We start from the raw sequence: 25,142 nt of genomic DNA on the forward strand, positions 1-25,142 counted from the left end.
CCTTCCCTTCCCCACAGCACCTGTATATATGTATATATGTTTGTACATATTTATTACTCTATTTATTTATTTATCTTGTACATATCTCTTCTATTTATTTTATTTTGTTAGTATGTTTGGTTTTGTTCTCTGTCTCCCCCTCCTAGACTGTGAGCCCGCTGTTGGGTAGGGACTGTCTCTATGTGTTGCCGACTTGGACTTCCCAAGCGCTTAGTACAGTGCTCTGCACACAGTAAGTGCTCAATAAATCCGATTGATTGATTGATTGATCAATAAGTAAATTACAGATTTATGCAGATATATACATATTCATTCATTCATATTTATTGAGCGCTTACTGTGGGGTTGGGAGGAAGGATAATAATAATAATAATGGCATTTATTAAGCGCTTACTATGTGCAAAGCACTGTTCTAAGCGCTGGGGCGGTTACAAGGTGATCAGGTTGTCCCACGGGGGGCTCACAGTCTTAATCATCATCAATCGGATTTATTGAGCGCTTACTGTGTGCAGAGCACTGTACTAAGCGCTTGGGAAGTACAAGTTGGCAACATATAGAGATCCCCATTTTCCAGATGAGGGAACTGAGGCCCAGAGAAGTGCCCAAAGTCATACAGCTGACAACTGGCAGAGGCGGGATTTGAACCCATGACCTCTGACTCCAAAGCCCGCACTCTTTCCACTGAGCCGCAAATATGTTGCCGATTTGTACTTCCCAAGCGCTTAGTACAGTGCTGTGCACATAGTAAGCGCTCAATAAATACGATTGATTGATTGATTGATTGAGCCCCGCCGCTTCTCTAAGCAGCGAAGGAGTGGATGAATGAAGGAGCAAGGAAGAGTGGCGCGGAAGGGAGCGGGAGAAAAGAGGAGGGAAGGCTTCTTGAAGAGGTCATTTATGGGTTCGAGTCCCGGCTCCGCCACATGTCTGCTGCGTGACCTTGGGCAAGTCACTTCAATCAATCAATCAATCAGTCGTATTTATTGAGCGCTCACTATGTGCAGAGCACTGTACTAAGCGCTTGGGAAGTACAAGTTGGCAACATATAGAGATCCCCATTTTCCAGATGAGGGAACTGAGGCCCAGAGAAGTGCCCAAAGTCACACAGCTGACAACTGGCAGAGCCGGGATTTGAACCCATGACCTCTGACTCCAAAGCCCGCACTCTTTCCACTGAGCCACAAATATGTTGCCAATTTGTACTTCCCAAGCGCTTTGTACAGTGCTCTGCACATAGTAAGCGCTCAATAAATACGATTGATTGACTGATTGATTGAGCCACGCCGCTTCTCTAAGCAGCGTACTTCACTTCACTTCTCTGGGCCTCAGTTCCCTCATCTGTAAAATGGGGATGATGACTGGAAGCCCCACGTGGGACAACCTGATCACCTTGTATCCCCCCCCCAGCGCTTAGAACAGTGCTTTGCACATAGTAAGCGCTTAACAAATGCCATCATTATTATTATTATTATTATTTACGCAGGCCTCCTTGAGGCTCACAAAACGCATCCAAAGGCTCTCCGCAAAGGGGACCCCGCTTCCGTTGTGGGCGGAGAATGCGTCTATCGACTCTGTTCTATCAATCAATCAATCAATCAATCGTATTTACTGAGCGCTTACTGTGTGCAGAGCACTGTACTAAGCACTTGGGAAGTCCAAGTTGGCAACACAGACAGACGGTCCCTACCCAACAGCGGGCTCACAGTCTAGAAGCGTGGCCCGGTGGAAAGAGCCTGGGCTTGGGAGTCGGAGGTCATGGGTTCGAATCCTGCCTCTGCCACACGTCTGCTGTGTGACCTTGGGCAAGTCACTTCTCTGAGCCTCAGTGACCTCATCTGGAAAATGGGGATTAAGATTGTGAGCCCCGTGTGGGACAACCCGATCACCTTGAACCCCCCCCCCCCCGCAACCAGCGCTTAGAGCAGTGCTTTGCACATAGCGCTTAACAAATGCCATCATTATTATTATTATTACTCTCCCCAGTGCTTAGTACAGTGCTCCGCACACTGTAAGTGCTCAAAAAATACGATTGATTGACTGATGCCCAGGGGTGCCCGGGCCAGGTCAGCGAGGGCCAGAAACTCAGTCCTGGTCGGAGCCCCCGAGGTGGAACACCTCCGCATGAACCTTTTAGACTGTGAGCCCACTGTTGGGTCGGGACTGTCTCTATATGTTGCCAACTTGTACTTCCCCAGCGCTTAGTACAGTGCTCTGCACACAGTAAGTGCTCAATAAAGACGATTGAATGAATGAAGGAATGAATGCGCCTTGTACAAAGTGCTTAGGAGAGTACAATACAACAGTAAAAAGACACACTCCCTGCACACAATGAGTTTACAGTCTAAAGGGGACTGAATCTTGTATAATGATAATGGCATTTATTAAGCGCTTACTATGCGCAAAGCACTGTTCTAAGCGCTGGGGAGGTTACAAGGTGATCAGGTTGTCCCCCGGGGGGCTCACAGTCTTCATCCCCATTTTACAGATGAGGGAACTGAGGCACAGAGAAGTTAAGTGACTTGCCCAAAGTCACACAGCTGACAAGTGTTAGAGCCGGGATTTGAACCCATGACCTCCGACTCTTTTTTCACTGAGCCATGCTGCTTTTATAGTATTCAATCAATCAATTTATTGAGCGCTTACTGTGTGCAAAGCACTTTACTAGGCGCTTGGGAAGTACAAGTTGGCAACATATAGAGACAGTCCCTACCCAACAGTGGGCTCCTATTCATTATGCGCTTACTATGTGTCAGGCACTGTACTAAGCACTGGGATAGAGCCAAGCAAATCGGGTTGGACATGGGGCTCACAGTCTTAATCCTCATTTTACAGATAAGGTAACTGAGGCACAGAGAAGTGAAATGACTTGTCCAAGGTCACCTAGCAAACAAGTGGCAGAGCTGGGATTACAACCCAGGTCCTTCTTGGCTCCCAGGCCACTGGGCAACACTGCTTCTCTATCCCAAGTGAACTGTGTAGAAGATAAAGGGGAAAAGAGGCACATCTTGAAATTGCCAATCACTTGGTTTGGGGATTGTGTCGATGTCACTTTTTGTTGCGATTCAAACCCTAATTTAGGATTTCAGGATGTGATGAGCCGTGGAAGAGGCCCTACTTATGGAAGGCACCATAACCAGCTGGAGGACTGGTCTTCTGACCAAAATCAATGGGATGAAAAACTCTACCCATTCTGGAAAGAAGGAGACCCCCGATGGAACAACTGCTGGAAGGGTAAATCTATAAATGTCCCTGAAACCGATAGGACAGTTTGTTAAGAACTAAGAAATAGAAGTAGAGTGTAACTATAGAAGTAGAAAGTAACTAGACGTATAATATAGAAGGAGCATGGCCTAGTGGATGGAGAACAAACCTGGAAGACAGAAGGACTTGGGTTCTAATCCCGGCTCCGCCACTTGTCTGCTGTGTGACCTTGGCCAAGCCATTTCACTTCTCTGTGCCTCAGCTACCTCATCTGTAAAATGGAGATTAAGGCTTTAGCTTGTATCTACCCCAGCCCTAAGTACAGTGCCTGGTGCATAGTAAGAGTTTAACAAATAACCATAAAAAACAAACCTTGAGGCTGTCAAGTTTACTGACTATTTATTTGTACCACAATTTATTTTGCAGACGACGGTAAGTATATATTGGTAATATCAGGACTTTGGATGCAGTTTTTTCCTTTCTCAAATTTGAAAACTATCCAGAAATAAAAAATTACCCCAGACACCAAAATGTATTTAGTTGGACAAAAATATTAGCCAGCCTACCTTCGCTGTAGTCTTTCAGGTCCTCCTTATTCCAAATGATAGAAAACCAAGATCCCAGTTTAATAAATGATAGTCTGGTGTTTCTGGGGAATAACGAGTATCCAACGTTTGAACTAACAGAGACGGAATAAATGGATTCTTTCAAAAGTGAAATATTTTCATCAATTATTTGAGATTTCCTATCCTTTCATGACAGTAGTATTTATTGTGCGCTCTCTTGGTTCAATGCACTGTACTAAACTCTAGGGAAATGCAGAAAACAAAAGAGACACGTTCCCAGCTTACAAGGACTTTATACTCTAAATGGGGAGACAAGTATAAAATATTTACAGGAGTAGAAAAGATAAATAATTGAATGTATCACAGAGCAAGTAAATCTTTGTATATAAATGAGTGGTGAGGATGGATGTAAATAAGTTCATAAATTCGTTGATGGGTTTATATGGGTGTTAAAAAATGGAAAATATCCTGCATTTGGTCGTCACTTGACGGTCAATGAGTTTTTCTGACATGAGACTCGGCTAGCCTTAATCGTTGATTGTAGTGTCTGCTTTTCGAAAAACATACGCCTCCAGAAGCAGTTGCTGAGGCTGTGGATTCTGTGCATCCAGTAAATAAGTAATGTTCTGTAAAGAGGCATGTGGATACTTGAATCCTTCATAGTCAGTTTAATATGAGTAACTTGAGATTTGTTTATATAAGTATTTATAGATGAAAGGGTTATGATTGTTCTACTTTTTATTTCTTAGGCGGGCGTGTTCAGGCCATCCTGACAAGTGACTCTCCTGCCCTGGTGGGCTCAAAGGTGACATTTACAGTGACCCTCAAGTATCCCAGATGCCAGGAAGAAGATGAGTTTGGCAACATAGTATATGAGAAGAGTTGCAGAAATGGTAAGACGTGGTATTCAGTTACGTTTTCAAAGTCAGTCATGCTGTTCGGGTCATACTAGACCTTCAACTAGTGGGAGTTTATTCATTCAGTCGTATTTATTGAGTGCTTACCGTGGGCAAAGCACTGTGCTATGCGCTTGGAAGACTGCAATACAACAAACAAGACACTTTCCCTGTCCATGACGAGCTTAAGGGGCCAGACCCGATAGCTGCAAAACCAGAAAATGACTGTTTCTGTTTAACTCTGGGCTGTCAGCCCCTGATCCTTATATGCAACATGTACGGAGACAGCGTGATCTCCTGGAAAGATATCGGCTCTAGGAGAGAGGTGATGTGGATTCTAGTTCCAGTTTTGTTACTGGCCAACTGGCGTCAGAGTACCTGTGCTTCAGTTTCCTCAATTTCAGTTTGAGATGAGAATAACTAACCACCTCTTCCTTCTTCACAGAGATGCTATGAGGCTTAAATGAACTAAGTAATATGTAAGCACTTAGTGAGAAAAATGTCCTAGACAAATTCAAGGTGCTATATTCAAGTGGCATTAAAATGGCACTATCATCACTGAATCTGATAGAGTTATTAAACTCTGTTTCAGAACTCTTCACTATTCTCGTCTGTGTTCAGAGAGCGATTATCTCCCCGTTGAATGGATTCCTCAGGCCAATTTTTGGAAAATAAGATTTATGTTTTTGTTCTTTCAAGTTTTTACCAAAAGCAGGTTTTAGACTGGTCTTGCATGTTAAAGAGCAAAGACAGAAAAGGCGAGGCGCCTGGACTTCTTGCAAGTAGAAATTTTGGATATCCTCCAGAATCCAGATGTAATTAATTAAATGGATGCAAACACTAATCGAAGAAAGTGATAGTAATTGCTTTTATAATGTACATTCTATTTCCCATTTCATCACTGAATGTCTTGTGAATTCATTTCTTTCGGATTAAAAAATTATGAACTTTAATGTGTCTCAAAACGTTCTTTGCACATAGTAAGTGCTTAATAAATGCCATCATTATTATTATTATGAATCAAGCCTCTTTAACAGCTGATGCTTTTTTTCAGTTAAGAATATATGTATCAGTTGATCAGAAAACTTGAAACCATTGGACATCTAGATCACTACTGTTCTTGAAAGGCGTCTCGATAACACATTTTTATGCATTGTTCATAAAAGAAAATACCTGGGGATGGAATTTAACATGAAATACCCATTTTCATAAACCATGTGTCCTTTATAAAATAATTTTCCCTATCATTTAAAAGGCTAATAAATAGAAATAATTATGGGCACTATGAACCAACTGGAACATTATTTCTGAGGGGATCTACCAGCAGTCAGATGACTTTAAAATGTTGGGTCCCTAGTCCATTTGTGTTATCACTTCATATTCATTCTTTAAGCACATTCAGTTCAGCACTAGTGAAGGCCAGACATTCAATTTGTTTTGCAAATGAGTTGAAATCAGGCTATGGCTCCTGACCTAAATGTGATTATCTTAATGAGAATTTCTATATATAATATATGTCATAACAGATTTATTGATCAACATTGCAAATGCCAGGAGTTTCAACTGCACCCCCCTACATTTTACTACATCCTGTTTAAGGGGTCTTCTGTCTTGGCACTAAACAGATTTGATTTCAAATCTGGCCCAACTAAACTAGTTCCAAAGCCATCTTTCAAGTGGTAATTTCACAAATGCAGATGAGAAAAGAGTCCTCGTTAAAATCCCTATGAAATAGCCGTGAGTTTGGTTTGAATGTACTTGCACTTCGGGAAACAATTTTTAGGGAAAATGGCAAATTGACTGGAGGTTTTCTTTAGATCTAATCAGTCCTGAATTACAGGGCAGATTTTCAGCTGTCTCGACTAAATTCAAAAATACCTAACTCCTAAATTCTTTTGCCCTTCTGACTGAGCTTGGATATAAACTTTGATCTGGTTGTGTTCACCCTTAGGCTCGTCTCCTGACCCCTATGTTTACAACTGGACCGCATGGATAGATGACAGTGGCAAGAGAAACCCCACCAACAAGAGCGATCACAATGTATTTCCTGATGGGAGGCCTTTTCCTCACCACCCTGGTTGGAGACGAAAGAATTTTGTCTATATATTTCATACACTAGGTTGGTTCTTTTTATTCTTGAGTCTTTTCTTCCTGTAGCTCAGCGTTTTTGTTCGGCGCTCTTCCTCCTCAGTTACCCCACACTAGGATTTCTGAGAGTGTTGTTGGGTGGCTGAATTCCTAAGTCCCCAGCACAGGGAATGCAGCTGCCGCCCTGATGATGTGCTTTAGAGTTCAAAGTATGATATTTAACGGGATTAACCTGCTAAGTTTACAGGTGTACTGCCAAACCAATATGAAGACTTTGGTAAGTAAAATCTAAAAGGAGCAATGCCTTCCGTGCCTATTGAGGGAGGGGAGTGTTGTCCCATTCATTCATTCAATCATATTTATTGAGCATTTTCTGTATGCAGATCACTGTACTAAGCTCTTGGATAGTACAATACAACAATAAACAGACACATTCCCTGCCCACAACGACCTTTCTCCCTTTGCCCACCACATTATCTATTGCTTTCAAAAATAATGCCAAATCTAAAATTCTACAAGATTTCTTCCTTGAGTGAATGCTGCTGCTGCAGAGAATATTCTTTTTTTTTTAATGGTATTTGTTAATCACTTACCATGTGCCACACACTCTTCTGACCACTGGTGTAGATCCAAGCTAATTTGGATGCAGTCTGTGTCCCACATGGGGCTCCCAGTCTCAATCCCCATTTTACAGATAAGGTAACAGACACAGAGAAGTTAAGTGACTTACCCAAGGTCACACAGCATCTGGAATTAAAACCCAGGTCCTTCTGATACCCAGGCCCCTGCTCTATCCACTGGACCATGCTGCATCCCATTGCCAGGCTAGGAATGATTATTGTTGGATAAAGGGAAATCATTCTGATTTGCCCTACTAATTATCTGAAGTGGCGTTCTCTATTTCTGACTTGGTATCTTGTTTCAGTGATCCACGGTAACCCTTGAAAATTTTCCACTGTTTGCTTTTTCCTGCTTCAGGGATAATGTATGATGCAGACCACTGCCTTTAGCCACAGTATAAGTAGAAAATCAGTTAATAGGATTTGTGGATCACTTACTCATTCGCAGAGAACTGTACTTAGGGGAGTACAATAGAGTGATACCATATCTGCCTTCAAGGAGTTTACAATCTAGGCGAAAACTTCAGTTTCCTCACTTACGGCTTCGTTAAAAATGAACCATGGGCTTGAATCTCTCCTTCAAATCCAGGAGGATAAGAAGGCCATACTGAGCCACCGCAGGATGAAAGGGAGAATATTCCAATTTTTTCCAGCTATATTTTCTTAGCTGACAAGAAAGAAACGTGGTTTCACTCATTACAAAATATAGAGAGCTGGTCATTACCCTTGCAAGATGTGCTTGTCGATTTCTCCCTTCCTATCATATGATGCACAGTGGGAGAGAGGCTAGGCACAGGATTATCTCGTAGTGACCCTGTGCCCATTGGTAGAAGAGGGAGTGATTCTGTATCTACACTCTCAGCATTAATCTGGTGAGGCTAAGGAGTCGGGAGTCCCAGATCCTTTTAATTTTTTAAAAAGGTATTTGTTAAGCGCTTATTACTAAGCATGGGGGTAGGTACAAGATAATCAGGATGGACACAGTCCATGTCCCACGTGAGCTCACAGTCTTCGTCCCCATTTGCTTTACAGATGAAGTAACTGAGGCACAGGGGAGAGAAGTGACTTGCCCAGGGTCACACGGCAGCCAAGTGGCCGAATCTGAATTAAAACCCAGGTCCTTCTGACCCCCAAGCGCATGCTCTGTCCACTAGACAATGTTGCTTCTCAACCTGAACTCTCCACTGATCCGATGTGTCACTATGCTGGGCCTCAGTTTCCTCATATGTTAAATGGGGGTGATACCTGCTCTCCCTTTCTCTTAGAGTCAAAACTCTCCTAGACTATAAGCTCACTGTAGGTAGGGAATGTATCATCATCATCATCAATCGTATTTATTGAGCGCTTACTATGTGCAGAGCACTGTACTAAGCGCTTGGGAAGTACAAATTGGCAACATATAGAGACAGTCCCTACCCAACAGTGGGCTCACAGTCTAAGTAGAATGTATCTACTAACTCTGTTGCAGGGTACTCTCCCAAGTGCTTAGTGCAGTGCTCTGCACACAGTAAGCAGTCAATAAATGCCTTTGATTGAGACTCCATCTGATCTGATTATCCACTCCAATGCTCAGCACAATGCTTGGCACAGAGTGTATAATAAATACCCTAATTATGAAAAGCATCTTTGCCCACTTTTGCAGCAGCCCCTGGCCTTAGCGAACAAACCTCATTAAACTCTTTGACTTTTGAAAGCAAAAATCCCACTTGATTATAGTTTTTTATTCTTAATCATTCAAAACTTCTAAAATGATTATGCTAGTGTGAGACCAATTTCAAAAGGATCGTCTGTTAATCTATGGCTTTGCAACATAGGGCCTCCTGGAAGTTATAACCTGCTATCATCTAGCTAAATGGAATGGTATGCTTTCGGGTGGGAAATGTGAAGCAGACAAGTGGGGAAACCTATGGAAACTGCTCGTGTGATTCTGCCAATAACTGTAAGGGTGTGTCAACTTGCAGGTCAATATTTCCAAATAATGGGAAGATCTACGGCAACCATTTCCGTAAACACAGCCAACGTGAGTCTTGGCCTACAGCTTATGGAAGTGACTGTGTACAGGAGAGGTTTCCGGGCGTTTATTCCAATTGCATCTACAAAGGACATATATGAGGTAACAGGTGAGTGCCGTGTCACATAGTTCATAGCTGAAGATTTGCCTCCTAATTCCCAGCAATGCCAATTTACCCTATCGGTGGGCTAGATAAGAGAGAAGGAAGATGATTTGGGAATATACCTCGTATTTTGATTTTTGGTTCGATTGAAGACTGTGTTATTCAAAGCCCAACTAAACATTTGCTTTTTATGTTTCTTCCAGACCAGATTCCTATATTCGTGAATGTGTCTCAAAAGAATAATCGCAATGCCTCTGACGATATTTTCATCAAGGATCTTCCCATTACATTTGACGTCCTGGTTCATGACCCCAGCCACTATCTTAATGCTTCTGCTATCTACTACAAGTGGGACTTTGGAGATAGCAGTGGTTTATTTGTTTCCAACAACCCAGTTTCTACTCACACTTACACACTGAAAGGAAACTTCAGCCTTAATCTGACTGTCCAAGCCGCAGTTCCTGGACCTTGTCAACCAATTACCCCCAGCTCTCCAACACCCACTCCGACTCCCGGTAAGAGTTTTTTCCAATGAAGCTTCGTGTTTCCCTCATAGCTGAAAGTTTCCATATCAATGGCAACTTGATGGCATTGGCAATGACGATGGTCTAACCGCTTCCACTTTCTTTTGCCGCTCATTTCATCAAGTTATGAGAGAATTGGGGAATGGTTCATTGCCTGCAGAAAACGTATTCAGAAGTCCTCGACTGATGCTTATCGTTTTTTGTTTTGTCACCCCTAAGATGGTGTTTCACCATCTTGCCGTTCGGTTTGGACAGAGAGTTTTGGGAGATGTAGCCTCTGCCTTTCTAACACAGACCCCATTTCCCAGAGCGGTCAGGCCATCTGCCAAGGGAGCGACATCGTGAGGAGATGGAAGGCTCAGAAAAAGGGTGTTTTTGTTGTACATTTAAATGATTGCTCAGGGGTTTTCCCCTGGGGCATTAGTTCTGCAAGGAAAATCCCCAGGAAGCCACATTAAAGCTGTCCCTCAGAGAAGGTGGGGAGCCTTGATGATAACTCTCCCTCAAATTTGCCACCTACTTGTCCTGATGGAGAGCAAGTTGTCAATTCCTGGTGGCCTTCCCATCGTCCCTTCCCCAGTGATCCTCCTCCAACCAGCGAAATGCAGAGTCCATTCATTCATTCATTCAATCGTATTTATTGAGTGCTTACTGTGTGCAGAGCACTGTACTAAGCGCTTGGGATGTACAAGTTGGCAACATATAGAGACGGTCCCTACCCAACAGCGGGCTCACAGTCTAGAAGGGGGAGACAGACAACAAAACAAAACATATTCACAAAATAAAATAAATAGAATAAAAATGTACAAGCAAAATGGATAGAGAGGGAATTGTCTCTGAGAGGTTCTCTCCCTGGCTCACAGCCCTAGCATCCACAGTTTAAGATTCAGACCAACAAAGGGGGTTGTAACTGCCGATGTTAATTGCAGTCGATCTTCATCTTCATTTAAGGCAACTTGTTTGGACTTGAAAAGCTAAAGCAACCGGTCTGTAGTGTACCTTCCTGACTGGGTTGAGAGTAAAGACAATTCATTCTTTCAGTCATATGTATTGAGCATTTAATGGGTGCAGAGCACAGTACAAAGAGCTTGGAAGAGTACAGTACAACAATAGACACATTCCCTGCCCTTAACGAGCTTATAGTCTAGAAGGGGAGAGACAGACGTTGACAGCTGATAATTAATACCTTGGGGACAGGAATTGGGGGCTCGAGGCAGGGAGGGAAGCCGTCTGTCAGTCAAGTAGTCAAGGTTCCACCTGGATTCCTGGGAAAGAGAAGAAGGTGGGATCAGTGGCACTTGCTCTGTCAGAATTTGTGACTATCCATCCATCGAGAACCTACATAAGGTTAAGTGTGTGGTTTGCATCCGTGGAGGTGAAGCAAATTCATTTAAAAGAACCAGGCTTGCCTATCAGGAGAGAAGCATCGTATCAGCTATGGGCTTTTCTCCATCCCTTGACCTCTACAGGAGACGCAAAAGACCTAATCTGTTCATACGGAGAGAGGAAGGGGAAGAGTGAAAAGCCAGAGCGCACTGCAGGGCCCAGTTATAATATAAACCTTGACGTTGAAAGCGGAAAACAGAAGCAAATGCAGAAGGAATTGAGCTTCAAGGAATGTGAAACTGACAGGGACTCAGTGGAAAAGTCAGGGGTGTGGCAGGGAGGTAGAAAGTTGAGTGCTCTAACAGATGTGTGCAATTTATTCCTATGTCACTCATTCCATAGTTTGCAGTTCAGGATTAGTGCTCCCTTTTTGGATTTATGTAAACTAACTAGAAAAATTTCCTTTGCAAGATCAGTTTTGTTTGGTTTGTTCAGTATCTCATTTCCTGCAGGGGGGAAAAAAAAAGCTACCGCTTTATATCCTTTTTAGAACCATGCTACTGTTTTCCCCACTTCCCGGGATCTATCAACATTCTCTGTTGAAAGGGTGTATGTGAAAGTAATGGGGTGAACATCAGTTTGTCTTCAAGGACTTTTTTGGAAGATTAGGAAGGAAGAAAGATGAATGATCTTTTGATCCAGTTTTACAGCTAGAAGTTACTCGCACTACCAGTATTTTAATTATGGCTCTATTGCCAAGGAAGGCCTACAGGAGAAACGTCTGCTGAAATTTATGAGCATCTTGCTTGCATTCAAATGATGGGATCGTTTCTCCAGGTGTAATCACATGCTTTTTATAAAGATATAAAATTAGTAATCGGGTATGTGAGTACACGCCTCCCAAACGTTTATATTTGAAACCAAGGCAGTTATATTTTTGCCTCTATCATTCCCATTTATATATCAGTTCTAAGGTGGAGATCTACTTGGTGGTCGGCAGCAGCACCGGGCCTCTCAAAATCTTTCTCCTTTTTTCTACCAAAAGTTATAAAGTTACTAGATGGTGACCAGCCTGAAAAATACATGAGCAGAGTAGGGGATTGTTTTATTGATTGTGGTATTTGTGAAGCGCTTACTGTGTGCCAAGAACTGTATTACGCGCTGGGGTAAATACAGGACAATCAAGATGAACACAGACTCTATCCCACAGAGGGCTCACAATCTAAGCACGCTAAGTTCTTTATTGCTGCAAAGTCTAGGAGTCATAGCTATTGTACTACATTAATTATCCACAAAGTCAATATCCTCACCTACTGCCAATGTCACAACCGCTAGGAAGTCCATAGTGCTTATGTACATAAAAATTCCAGACACTCATATCAGTTTTCTGTTATAGGTTTCTCTGATTTTAGCGGAATGTGGCTAAACAAGAAATTTGCTCGCCTTTCATCGGGTACTAACTTCGTTTTCGTAATACCCCTATGCCCCTTTGAAATGAATGATAAAATGAAAGTGCTTAGGTCACCCCTCTTAAGTTTTTTCCCACTGGTCACAATATCTTCTTTAAATTAAGTGCAAAAAGCTCAAAGTGTTTCGAAGGTGTAATATTTTAGCTTCCGTATTAAAGGTAAAAAATTATAAACTATTTCCTCTTCAAATGGGTTAGATTTATGAGAAGTGGTATGATTGGTTCTTCTTAAATTCCTCAACAACTATAGGTCAATTCTCCAATTCTACCCCTCAAATGCACTCTGATGCCAATCTGTTGGCACGGAAGAAGAGAGATGTGCTTTATGAAAATTGCCAGATCAACAGATATGGACATTTTCAGGCTGAAATTACGATTGTAGGTAAGTGCCTAAAATTGAAAGACTTGAATTAAGGACTAAGAACACTGATTCTTTCCTTACCCACTTTATTGCCTGTCTATGCTACGAGCTGAGTGGAAGTAGCTGAAATTTTAGGATTGAATTTGATTTCTTAGCACACTCAATGCACTGCACATGTTTTCACTCTACATGTTGTGAAGGATGAAATAGCAGAATTAGGAAATGTTTTTTGTGCATCTGTCTGCATACCGCCTGACCTGTGTCAGAACTAACAGATTTGAAGTATTGATGTTCCTCGTTATGTTACAATGCTGCCTTGACTTATATGCCTGATGTTTCTCTTCAGTCCCTGTGCCAAATAAGCTCAAGGTAAATTAAAAGTTGAAAGTTTCCATTGTCGAAGTATTTCAAATTGGGGTTACAAGTTTGGTGTTGCTCAAAATCTAAATTAACCAGCACTTTGTGTAATTATCTCTTTCTTTTGAAATTGATAACGTCTTAGTGTACTACATTCGATCAGTGCTATTTATTGAGTGCTTACTGTGTTCAGAGCACTATACTAAGTGCTTGGACAAGTATAATTCAATAGATAGGGAGACACGATCCCTGCCTCCAAGGAGCTTTCAAGCTCATGTTATTATGATTGTATTTAAGTGCTCACTGTGTGTGAAGCACTGCTCTAAGCACTGGGATAGATCCAAGTTAATTGGGTTGGACGCAGTCCCTGTCCAACATGGGGCTCACAGACTAAGTACTAACAATAGTAATAGTATTCATTGAGCGGTTAGTGAGTTCAGAGCACTGTACTAAGTTCTAGGAAGGATTACTCAGTTGGAAATTAGACATAATCCCTATTCCTAGAAGGGATCACAATCCAAAAACAATGAAGAGGGGAAAGGGGCGAATGGTGACAGACACATAAGGAGAAAATGTAGAACCAGATATCAGGGAACCCCGGGGGTAATAAGTTGGATGTGGAGAAACAATGGAATGTCGCTGAGTATCAGGGAAGATAGTGGTGATTGAAACGTAAAGCCAGAAGAGCATGGTATAGTGGATAGACCACTGGCCTGGGAGCCACTTAATTTCTCTGTGTCTGTTACCTCATCTGTAAAATGGGAATTAAGACTGTGAGCCCCATGTGGGACATGGACTGGATCCAACCTGATTACTTTGTTTGTGCCCCAGTCCTTGGAATAGTGCCTGTCACATAGTGAGCGCTTAACAAATGCCATAATACCTTCCCCCAAAACCAAGAGGGGCTGGTTGTGATGGATCCTCCTCTGCCTCCCAACCTCTGTCATCTATGGGGATATATGTCTATCTGGTCTGGATCCCCTTTTATTCTCCATCATTCACTCCCATAGTTTCCACTACCGTCTCTAGGCATATGATTCCCAAATCTACATCTCCAGCCCCGACCTCTCTCCTTCTAGACTTCTGTAGGCTTCCATTTCCTCCTGCCTTCAGGACATCTCTAACTGGGTGTTTTGCCAACACCTCAAACTTAAAACGTCCATGTTGCCACCCAAACCTTGTCCTCCCCTTGACTTTCCCAGTACTTCAGACAACACCACCATCTTCCCTGTTTTATAATCCTGAAACTCACTCTCATTCAACCCACGTATTTAATCTGCCACCAAATCCTGTTGATTCTACCTTCATATCATCTCTAGAATATGCCCTTTCCTCTCTATCGAAAGTACTTTTGAGTACCATTGAGAAGCAGCGTGGCTCAGCTTGTTGCCAACTTGTACTTCCCAAGCGCTTAGTACAGTGCTCTGCACACAGTAAACGCTCAATAAATACGACTGAATGAATGAATGGACAAAGAGTTGGACGTATATGCATGCAGCATCGCACGCCACGAGTACTACAACACAAGTTTTCCTTCTGGAGTTCTTCAAAGCCACAACCCCCATGTTACGGAAGAACTGGGTATATGTGAAATCTAGTCTACTGCAAAATTGCACTTACCATTTTCCAGTTAGTCATTGAACTCTCGTTGTTTTGGTTAGTCGTATTTACTGAGCATTTACTGTGTGCATAGCAGTGTACTAAGTGCTTGGGAGAGTATAAGCATTTGTTGAGTTTGCTCTCTTATTTCTTTCCCCTTGTACCTGTCCTTTCTCACTCTTTGAGATGGCCAGCTTCCTGGAGGCCAGGGATCATGTGGGAAGTAATATCTTTGTATATTTCCCCAGCCATTTGTACATGCCAAGTTTAACCAAACGGTTTATGATTATTACCACAACCTTTAACTTGGTTGTGGAAAAACAGGTGCTTAAAGCCAGTCGTTTATTTTTATGCTGCCATGTGTGGGTGTCAGGGACTGCGACGGATGCCTTCTCTTCCTATCCACCCTACTGCAATTTGAGAGTGAGTCAGGGTCAGCGGATCTTTCATTCTTTCCCAAACTACTAGTGTTCTTCTGACGAGTGTTCACAGGCTTGCACTTCAGTGAAGGAGAAAAATTTTAAGTGGTTAGACTGGAAATTGGCTGTTCACTGTTGTGTTTTGGAAGTGAAGTGCACATGCAACAGGGATATTTATTTGCTTTTATCATTTGATCTTCTGATTTCCTGGTTATTGTTCCTTTTTTCTTTCTTTTTTTTTTTTTTGATAGAGGGAATCCTTGAGGTAAATATTATCCAGATGACAAATGTCCAGATGCCAACCGCTCAAGGTGTGAACTCTCTGATAGACTTTGTGGTTACTTGCCAAGGGAGGTAAGTACCTGAATGAGATTAGTGCCCTGTACACTGAAAAAATAGCCAGGAATCTTAAAAGATCTCAGGTTAGAAAGATAAGTTATTTGAAGAGAGCAAGGGTTGGATTGGCTTTTATTCTAGGCACTTTTAAGAAAAGTGTTTCAACTTTAATGAAATGTGTTTTATTTTGATAGGCCAGGTCTATTCTACTAAGCTAATAGGTTACCTCTAGGCTTGCGTAGTTCACTTTCTATTACCAAGTGTGACACCTGGTCAGAGATCACCACTCAGGCAACTGAGGCAGAAAAACAGCCAAGTGTACTGCAGTCAAGAGAGAAGGGATGATTTCTGAGAGGAAATCTTGGGATGATCAAAGGATGAAGAGGCAAAAAAGAAACGTGTGCCAGGCTCTGCAGAGGGCCTACATGTTTGCACAACCGGGACTGGTGTGGGTGTAAGCCCGCTGGGGTTGGAACTGTTGGTCCCCCGGGTTGGCCTTTTCCGCCACACTTGCACACATGGATAAATTTCGTTGCCAGTAGCATTCTCTTCTAATACAAAAGACAACTACGTGTGTGACCCTATCCCTCCTCACCTCCTAAAATCCCTTGAGCATGGTATAGTGGTTAGAGCACACAGACCCGGGATTCAGAAGGTCATGGGTTCAAATTCCAGCTCCGCCACTTGTATGCTGGGTGACCATGGGAAAGTCATTTCATTCATTCATTCATTCATTCATTCAATCGTATTTATTTAGCGCTTACTGTGTGCAGAGCACTGTACTAAGCGCTTGGGAAGTCCAAGTTGGCAACATATAGAGAAGGCCCCTACCCAACAGTGGGCTCCTCCTTCCCTTCCCCACAGCACCTGTATATATGTATATATGTTTGTACAGATTTATTACTCTATTTATTTATTTATTTTACTTGTACATATCTATTTTATTTATTTTATTTTGTTAGTATGTTTGGTTTTGTTCTCTGTCTCCCCCTTCTAGACTGTGAGCCCACTGTTGGGTAGGGACTGTCTCTATATGTTGCCAACTTGTACTTCCCAAGCGCTTAGTACAGTGCTCTGCACACAGTAAGCGCTCAATAAATATGATTGATTGATTGATTAGGAGGGGGGGACAGAGAACAAAACAAAACATATTAACAAAATAAAGTAAATAGAATAAATATGTACAAATAAAATAAATAAAGTGGCAAATATGTACAAACATGTATACATATATACATTTCACTTCTATGTGCCTCCATTGCCTCATCTGTAAAATGGGGATTGAGGCTGTGAGCTGCACGTGGGACAGGGTACTGTGCCCAACCCGATTTGCTTGTATCCACTCCAGTGCTTAGTACAGTGCCTACCACATAGTACACACTTAACAAATACAAATATTATTATTCTAATTATTATAATTAATCTTTCCCCCTCCCTCAGTACCATCTTCACCTTTCAGTCTCCAATGGCTCCCTTTCCCTCTACTTTCAGACGTAACTCGAGTCTTCCACCATTTTAAAAAGGCCCTCTCTTGACCTACTCCATCTCCATTGTCCCATTCCTCTCCAAATTCATAGAAAGGGTAGTGTTCACCCTCTGCCCTAATTTCCTCTTCACCAACTCTGGACCCTGTGACTCTCTACCCCCTCACTTAACCGAGACTGTGCGCTCCAAGGTCGCCAGTGACATCCTTACAGCCAAGTCCAAAGGACTAAACTCCTTCACGAATTCCTTGATCTTTCTGTAGCTTTTTAAAAAGATTGCATTTGTTAAGTGCTTACTATGCGCCAGGCACTGCACTAAGCACTGGGATAGATGCAAGTTAATCAGGTTTGACACAGCCCCCATCCCACATGGGGCTCACAGTCTTTATCCCCATGTTACATATGAGATAACTGAGGCTCAGAGAAGTGAAGTGACTTACCCAAGGTCACACAGCAGACAAGTGGCAGAGCTGGGATTAGAACCCAGGCCCTTCTGAATGCCGGGTCCATGCTCCATCCACTAGGACATGCCGCTTTTCAAGTAAGAACTGCAGATTTTACTAAGTTTTTTTATGGTATTTTTTAAGTGCTCACTAAGTGCCAGGCACTGTACTAATCACTGGGATAGATACAAGCTAATCAGGTTGGACGCAGTGCCTGTCCCACATGGGGCTCACAGTCTTAATCCCCATTTTACAGATGAGGTAACTGCAGTCCAGAGAAGTTTTGTGACTTGCCCAGGGTCACACGGCAGACAAGTGGCAGAGCAGGAATTAGAGCCCAGCTCCTTCTGACCCCCAGGCCCATGTTCTACCCACTAGGTCATGCTGCTTGGACCACTCCTTCATCTTCAAAATGCTATCAGGACTTAGTTTTTTAGCAGACACAATTCTAACCTGTTTCTCTTCCTCCCTCTCTGACCACACCTTCTCAGTTTCATTCGTTGCCTTCTCCTCTGCCTCTCATCCTCCTACTACGGGTGTCCCCAAGGCTTTCTTCTGGGTCCTCTACTCTTCCTGCTTTCCCCTCACTCTTTTGAGAAGATCGTCGGGTCACATCACACCAACTATCATTTCTACGCGACTGACTCTCGAATCCATTTCTCCATCCCTGACCTCTCATCTAACCCACAATCCCAGATCTCCTCTTGCCTCCAGGATGGATGCCGGCACTTCAAACCAACATGTCTAAAACCAAACTTCTTATCTTTGCCCCTAAACCCGCTTCTCCCCTTAACTTTCACATCTCAGTCTACAGCACCACTATCTTCCCTGTCCCAGAAGCTCGCAATCTCAATGTCATCCTGGACTCTTCGCTATCGTTCAACTCTCACATCGTGTCTACTGCCAAATTCAGCTTGTTCTCCCTGAAAAATCTATCCCTAATCTGTCCCTTCCTCTCTACTCAAACTGCTGCTTGGTATCCCTGGTATCAGCCCTGGTCTAACTATGGCTAGACTAGTGCATTCTAGACTGTGAGCCCACTGTTGGGTAGGGACCGTCTCTATATGTTGCCAACTTGTACTTCCCAAGTGCTTAGTACAGTGCTCTGCACACAGTAAGCGCTCAATAAATACGATTGAATGAATGAATTAGCTTCCTCGCTGGTCTCCCAACCTCCAGTCTGTCCCACCCCAGTGTATACTGCAAGCTGCTGTGTGAATCATGTTTCTGAACTATCTAGCACTTAGTACAGTGCCTGGCACATAGTAAGTGCTTAACGAATGCCATTATCATTATTATTACTCAGCCCATTTCTTTCCTCTCCTCACAACCCACTACTGACTTCCTATGTCTCTCTGCAGTAAACAAAAACTCCTCACAAGCGACTTCAAGCTTCTCTAGTACCTGGCCCCACCTTCACCTCCGTTTCAACTCTCCCAACTCCATCCCTTCTCCTGGAGTTTTCCGCCAGCCCGGAACGCCTTTCTTCCCTTAATCGGGCAGACCTCACCTCTTCCCACATTCCAAGCTCTCCGACAATCCCACCTCTTCCAACAAGCCTTGACTGATTACTCTCCTGATTACTCTCCTATCCCTTTGGCCGACTCTAAAACTTGTGAACTTATTTATACCCATTCTCAGCACTCATTAATATATGTGCCCTCAGTGTTTATTTTGATCATTCTGGTTGTAACTATTTTAGTTTGTCTCCCCCATTCAAGTGAATGGATCACTTAATTATTCTGTACTTCCCAAGCACCTAGTACAAATCACCACACCAAATGCTCAATAAAGCAGGACTACTAGAGGGAGAAAGAGAGAAAACACAAGAGTGACCAGATTGTGCTAAATCGGTTTGATTTATGGGTACAGCACTCTAATTGCCTTTCTTCTGAGTAGGCAGTATAATTCCCATTATAGTCCAGGAAGCAATTTGAATAAATACCCCTCTCACCCCCCTCAACACCCACCCCCTGCCACCACTCAAATTCCCTCTCAGAAGAGGAGAGAGGATGCATTCTGAGGAATAAATCTGTCAACTTGCCTGATTGTACAGGCAATAAAGTCAAGACAATACTCTTTGCAAAGTCCTGTAGAAACAGCATGTGCAGCATGTATGAAGACCCAGGGATTAATAACAATATAATTTCTCCCCAGAGTGTGATTTAGCAGCATTAAGAGCAGTTTTATGACTCTCCAGAGAAGACTAAGCCTGGAAATATTCAGTTATTTGCACACCCAGGGTCCCTAAACCTGGGAGCAAGTTAATTTTCTGCTACCCCTTTCCTACATGCTCCTGAAGGCCCTCACTTCTGTCCCTTGCCTTGGCCAATGTTGCCTCTACATATCTCTCACTGGCGAAGAAAAGGGAAACCAAGCGAATCACCACTTCCAGGCTTTTTGAAAAGCCTTTCTAAGAAATCTCTGCAATGGGCTCTTAAACCCTATAGGAAGAAGAAGCCTTTTCAACCATAGGGATTTTAATCCTGTAGAAAATAATTGGATTGGTGACACTGTACTAAACAGGCTCTCTTTCTCCCTCCCGTCTTCCAGCACTCCTACAGACGTCTGTACCACGGTTTCCGATCCTACATGCCTTTTACCTCAGACTGTGGTGTGTGATCCTGTGGAAGTAGATGATGAATGTTTACTGACTGTAAGAAGAGCCTTTAATGAGTCTGGGACATACTGCATGAATATTGCTTTGGGTGATGAAGCAAGCCTGGCTCTCGCAAGTACATTGGTATCTATCAGTGGAGGAGGTGAGTAACTCCTTGGGCAAAGAAAATATTTTAGAATTACACTTTGTGTCATACTGTGGCTATGTTACCAAATCACACTTGTTAAAAAAGGGACAAAAGGTAATTTCGCATTCCCAAGTTTCCTTGGGCTGCTTAGTTTCGTTCTCCAAATGTTTTTGTTTCCTTTAAGTAGCCCTAGATTAACGGTTGATAAGGATACATAGACTGGCATAATATTAAACTAGTGTTTCCATCCATGAAACTGCTTTAAAACAAGGGGTCTGCAGGGTTGGTTAGAGTATAGCCTTTGGATAAATTTACAGAAATAGGGAGGATGGATCAAATACTAAAGTATACAGTTAGCCTCACCTTGGATGGTTCGGTATTTCTACAGTCGCCAGGTTCAGTTCTATAAATAGTCATATTACATCACGTTCTTTAAGTTATGTAGACTGGTGTTGGTCTCAGTATTATATGCACACAATCAGTAACCCACATAAAATAAGCAAAGGAAAAGGAAACTCACTCTCACCCAATCGTATTTATTGAACGCTTATTGTGTGCAGAGCACTGTACTAAGCGCTTGGGAAGTACAATTCGGCAACAGATAGAGACAGTCCCTACCCAACGACAGGCTCACGGTCTAGAAGTGGGGAGACAGACAACAAAACAAGTAGACAGGTGTCAATACCATCAGAATAAAGAATAATTATAATGTTGGTATCGAGGCTCAGTGGAAAGAGCCCGGGCTTTGGAGTCAGAGGTCATGGGTTTGAATCCCAGCTCCACCACATGTCCGCTGTGTGACCTTGGGCAAGTCACTCAACTCCTCTGTCTCAGTTACCTCATCTGGAAAATGGGGATTAAAACTGGGAGCCCCGCGTGGGACAACCTGATCACCTTGTATCCTTACTATTGGCACATAGTAAGCACTTAACAAATGTCATTATTATTATTATTTGCTAAGTGCTTACTATGTGCCAAGCACTGTTCTGAGTGCTGGGGGGATATAAGGATACAAGAAACTCTGAGCGGATTTTCCCAGCACCCAATTTCTTTCCTGTGAGCCTTCTAGTTCTCTTTTCCCCAGATCAACAAGGCCAAATGTAACTCCAGAGCAGAGCCAGGAAGTTTCCCCTAGTGTAGAGGAGTGCAGCCTACAATTGCCTGTGGTTTTACAAACTGAATTTGAATCCACTGTCTTTCATTTTGGAAGATTCCACCTGTGTCGCATGCATCTCCTGTTTAAGAACACATGCTAAGTAGTAGTAGTAGAAGAGAAGGTTGGAATTATTTACCCATTAGGTACTTATTCCAGTGTCTAATTTGAATAGAGTTAGGGAGAACGGAATCATTAATTCACTTTGAACTCCCATCGATTTGCCATTTTTCTCCCAGCCAGCCAAAATATGTCAACATAAATTAACTCATTTACTAGATTAAAGGCAATCTCAGATCTATTGAAAGAGATGCCGGAGGGAATTCGTGAAACAATAGTCATTTCACTTTTATGAGGTCTTACTGTTGATAAGTAAACTCTGGAGTGCTGCTCTCTTACAGCAAAGAGGAAAAGTGGGAAAAGCCATTTGGTAGTTGCAGGTGCCGTTTTACAAGCCGGTTATCACTTTCTCCCAGAGGACAATGGGATACTAAAGTGTCCAAGGGCAGAGTAAGCTTTTAAAATTATCCTATGATCAATCAGTCAGGTATTTATTGAGGGCTCGCCCTGTGCAGAGCAGTAGAAGCAGAGTGGTTTAGGGGATAGAGCACAGAGTCCCAGCTCTACCGTATGTCTGCTGTGTGACTTTGGGCAAGTCACTTCACTTCTTTGTGCCTCAGTTTCCTCATCTCTAAAATGGGGGTGAGTGTGAGCCCCATAAGGAACAAGGACTACGTCCAACCTGATCAACTTGTATCTACCCCAGCGCAGAGTAAGCGCTTAACAAGTACCACTGTACTAAGAACTTGGGAGAGTATAAGAGAACTGGTAGACATGATCCCTTCCCTCCTAGAGGTTACAATATCATCATCATCATCATCAATCGTATTTATTGAGCGCTTACTATGTGCAGAGCACTGTACTAAGCGCTTGGGAAGTACAAATTGGCAACATATAGAGACAGTCCCTACCCAACAGTGGGCTCACAGTCTAAAAGGGGGAGACAGAGAACAAAACCAAACATGCTAACAAAATGAAATAAATAGAATAGATATGTACAAGTAAAATAAATAAATAAATAGAGTAATAAATATGTACAAACATATATACATATAAATATTGTATATATAAATATACATATAAATATACATATAAATATTGTATATATAAATATACATATAAATATTGTATATATATACAATATAGTGGGGGGTTGAGAAGGGTGGGAGAGGGAGGGAGCGGTATTTCTTTGGTCTTTGTGAGGTCCAAGCTGCTTTGCAAAAGTCATGATTCCACCAGAGGTGGAACCTCAGGGGAGGAAGAATGCAAATAATCAAAGTCTGGCCTTTTCATTTCTAGCTCCAGTGTCATCTTCAAGAATTGTAGAAGGTGTCCTGATTTCTGTTGGCTTCTTGACGATGGCTATTATCGTCATAACCCTCTTCGTACACCGGTGAGTTTCAGGGTCCAAAGATCCCCAGTGTTTCTAATTGCGTTAAAGCCAATATAGCAGACATTTCTTAAAAAACAAAAAAGTGTCCTATCATTTGAGAAAGTTCACCTGAAGAGAGGAGTAGATTACCTTTTTTCTATGTTCGAAGCATTTATTTTCAGTGGGGACTTTTATCCATTCTCATGAATTATAATACAAATCAATCCACGGAGTTTTGCAAAGGATAAAAGAAAGAAAAGAAAATTCTGTTAACAGTTAGTTTTCTCTTCTACCCTCACCTAAGGCTGTGACCATTTAATGTAATTCAGCAGTTTCCCTTGGGTGATAGAAAAAGAGGCAAGGGTGTAATCAGTACAGGTGGTCTTTATAGTGTCTAGAAGCCCTGCTGTTGGTTCAGTGAAAAGAGACCACTCGAAGGAATGCCTGATGGGGCTATCAGTCCATCAATCAGTCAATCTTAATGTGCTTAATGTAGAAGGTGCTTGGAAAGTACAGTATAACAGAGTTGGTAGATATGATCCTTGCCCACAGAGAGCTTACAGTCAGCAGGAGGAGACAAACCTTACAGTAAAATACAGGTAGGAGAAATAGAATTCAAATATTTCCATATGTGCTGGGTGACTGGGATGAGTAGGAGGGTGGGTAAGTGAAGTGAAGGCTTGGTCTGGGAAGGCCTCCCGGAGAAGATGTGATTTTAGGAAAGTTTTGAAGATGGGGAGAGTGGTGGACTGTCAGCATGAAGCAGGAGGAAGTTCTGGGCCCAAGAGAGTATGTGGGCAAGGGGTCGGTGGCGAGAGAGACGAGATCGAGGTACAGAACGTTGCTTAGCACTAGGTGAGCGACTAGTTTCTGACTGAACCGTCTTCCTTAGGGCATTTCACGGGGTGGACCTCCCAGTAGGAATTCTAAAAAAAATAGTCGACCAGCTTGGGGTATGAAAACTGCAGTGACTAACCAAGGCGACAAGCCGGGTTATGCACTATAACTCGGATCACACCGGGTTATCGTCACTAAGCTGATGACACCTCAGCCCTAAGGGGGTCCTGCGTGTAAAACAATTTGTGTATTCACTTCCCAAACTGCCGCACTCCAGCCCACCTATTCGCTTATTGCACCGTTTGCCCCAGCGGGAACACGTGAGGCAGGGGCAGCGGAGAATCAATCCCTTTGTGCCGTCTCGGTCCTGAGACTCGGCCCTTGTTCTCAGTGGGAGGCTGCCAGAGCATCTGGCATCTTGCCGGCGTTTCAGAAGGGGTAAATGGTACTCATCCTTATTCGGTTTTCTTATACTGCATTCAACAAGTAAGGGAATGACGACACTGAAGGTCCTCCGAGTTAACTTTAAACCGTTACTTGCAGAAGGTACAAGGAATACAAACCAATCGAAAGAAGTCCTGGAAAAGCGGTCAGTGGCAAAAGGCTGAATGTTTACTTCAACAACGTGAAGGCAGTGTTTTTCCGTGGAGACAACGAGAAGAATCCTCTCCTGAAGACTAAAGCTGGAGTTGTTTAAATCTTCAGGCTAATCGCTGACTGGACAGCACACAGTGTGTGGGACTTTATGTTTCAACTCTCCTGGTGTGGATACAATTAAAAGAAAGGGGAATATTGTGTACACTGCTGAAGGGTCTGTAACGTTTTGGGGGGCGGTATGTTTAGGAATATTAGCCTAAATGTCCTTTTAAAGAATTGTAGAGGGGATTTCTCTATACCACATCCACCTCAGTCATATAATTGTCTAATTAATAAAACACTTTACAGACTTCTAGTCCAGATGAGTTCTTTTCTTCTTTGTGATGCCCTGTCTACTCAATTTCCCAGCTTTAGGATCGGGACCCCAAGAGGGTTGTGATGAAGCCCTGAAGAGGGATGCTGAGACTGGAACTGCAGAGAGATGAAGAGCAGAAGCCACCGGTGGGTTCTGTAATGGGATAAACCAGTTTTCGCCTCCTCCTGATCCCTTAGTACAGTGCTCTGCACACAGTAA

General features: G+C 42.8%; 1 protein-coding gene across 1 annotated transcript in view; it reads left to right on the plus strand.

The window, feature by feature from the left end:
- Positions 1 to 24,917, plus strand: part of GPNMB (glycoprotein nmb) — a 36,113-nt gene extending 11,196 nt beyond the window's left edge. The window contains exons 2-11 of the mRNA XM_038742245.1: positions 3,079 to 3,231; positions 4,517 to 4,660; positions 6,615 to 6,782; positions 9,333 to 9,491; positions 9,689 to 10,000; positions 13,054 to 13,185; positions 15,791 to 15,893; positions 20,356 to 20,564; positions 23,062 to 23,155; positions 24,515 to 24,917. Of these exons, the coding sequence (XP_038598173.1) occupies positions 3,079 to 3,231; positions 4,517 to 4,660; positions 6,615 to 6,782; positions 9,333 to 9,491; positions 9,689 to 10,000; positions 13,054 to 13,185; positions 15,791 to 15,893; positions 20,356 to 20,564; positions 23,062 to 23,155; positions 24,515 to 24,668 (1,628 nt within the window). The 3' untranslated portion in view covers positions 24,669 to 24,917. The remainder of the gene's footprint in view (positions 1 to 3,078; positions 3,232 to 4,516; positions 4,661 to 6,614; positions 6,783 to 9,332; positions 9,492 to 9,688; positions 10,001 to 13,053; positions 13,186 to 15,790; positions 15,894 to 20,355; positions 20,565 to 23,061; positions 23,156 to 24,514) is intronic.
- The last annotated feature ends 225 nt before the right edge of the window (positions 24,918 to 25,142 follow it).

Source organism: Tachyglossus aculeatus, chromosome 2 (genome assembly GCF_015852505.1).
Source record: "Tachyglossus aculeatus isolate mTacAcu1 chromosome 2, mTacAcu1.pri, whole genome shotgun sequence".
Classification (NCBI taxonomy): Eukaryota; Metazoa; Chordata; class Mammalia; order Monotremata; family Tachyglossidae; genus Tachyglossus; species Tachyglossus aculeatus.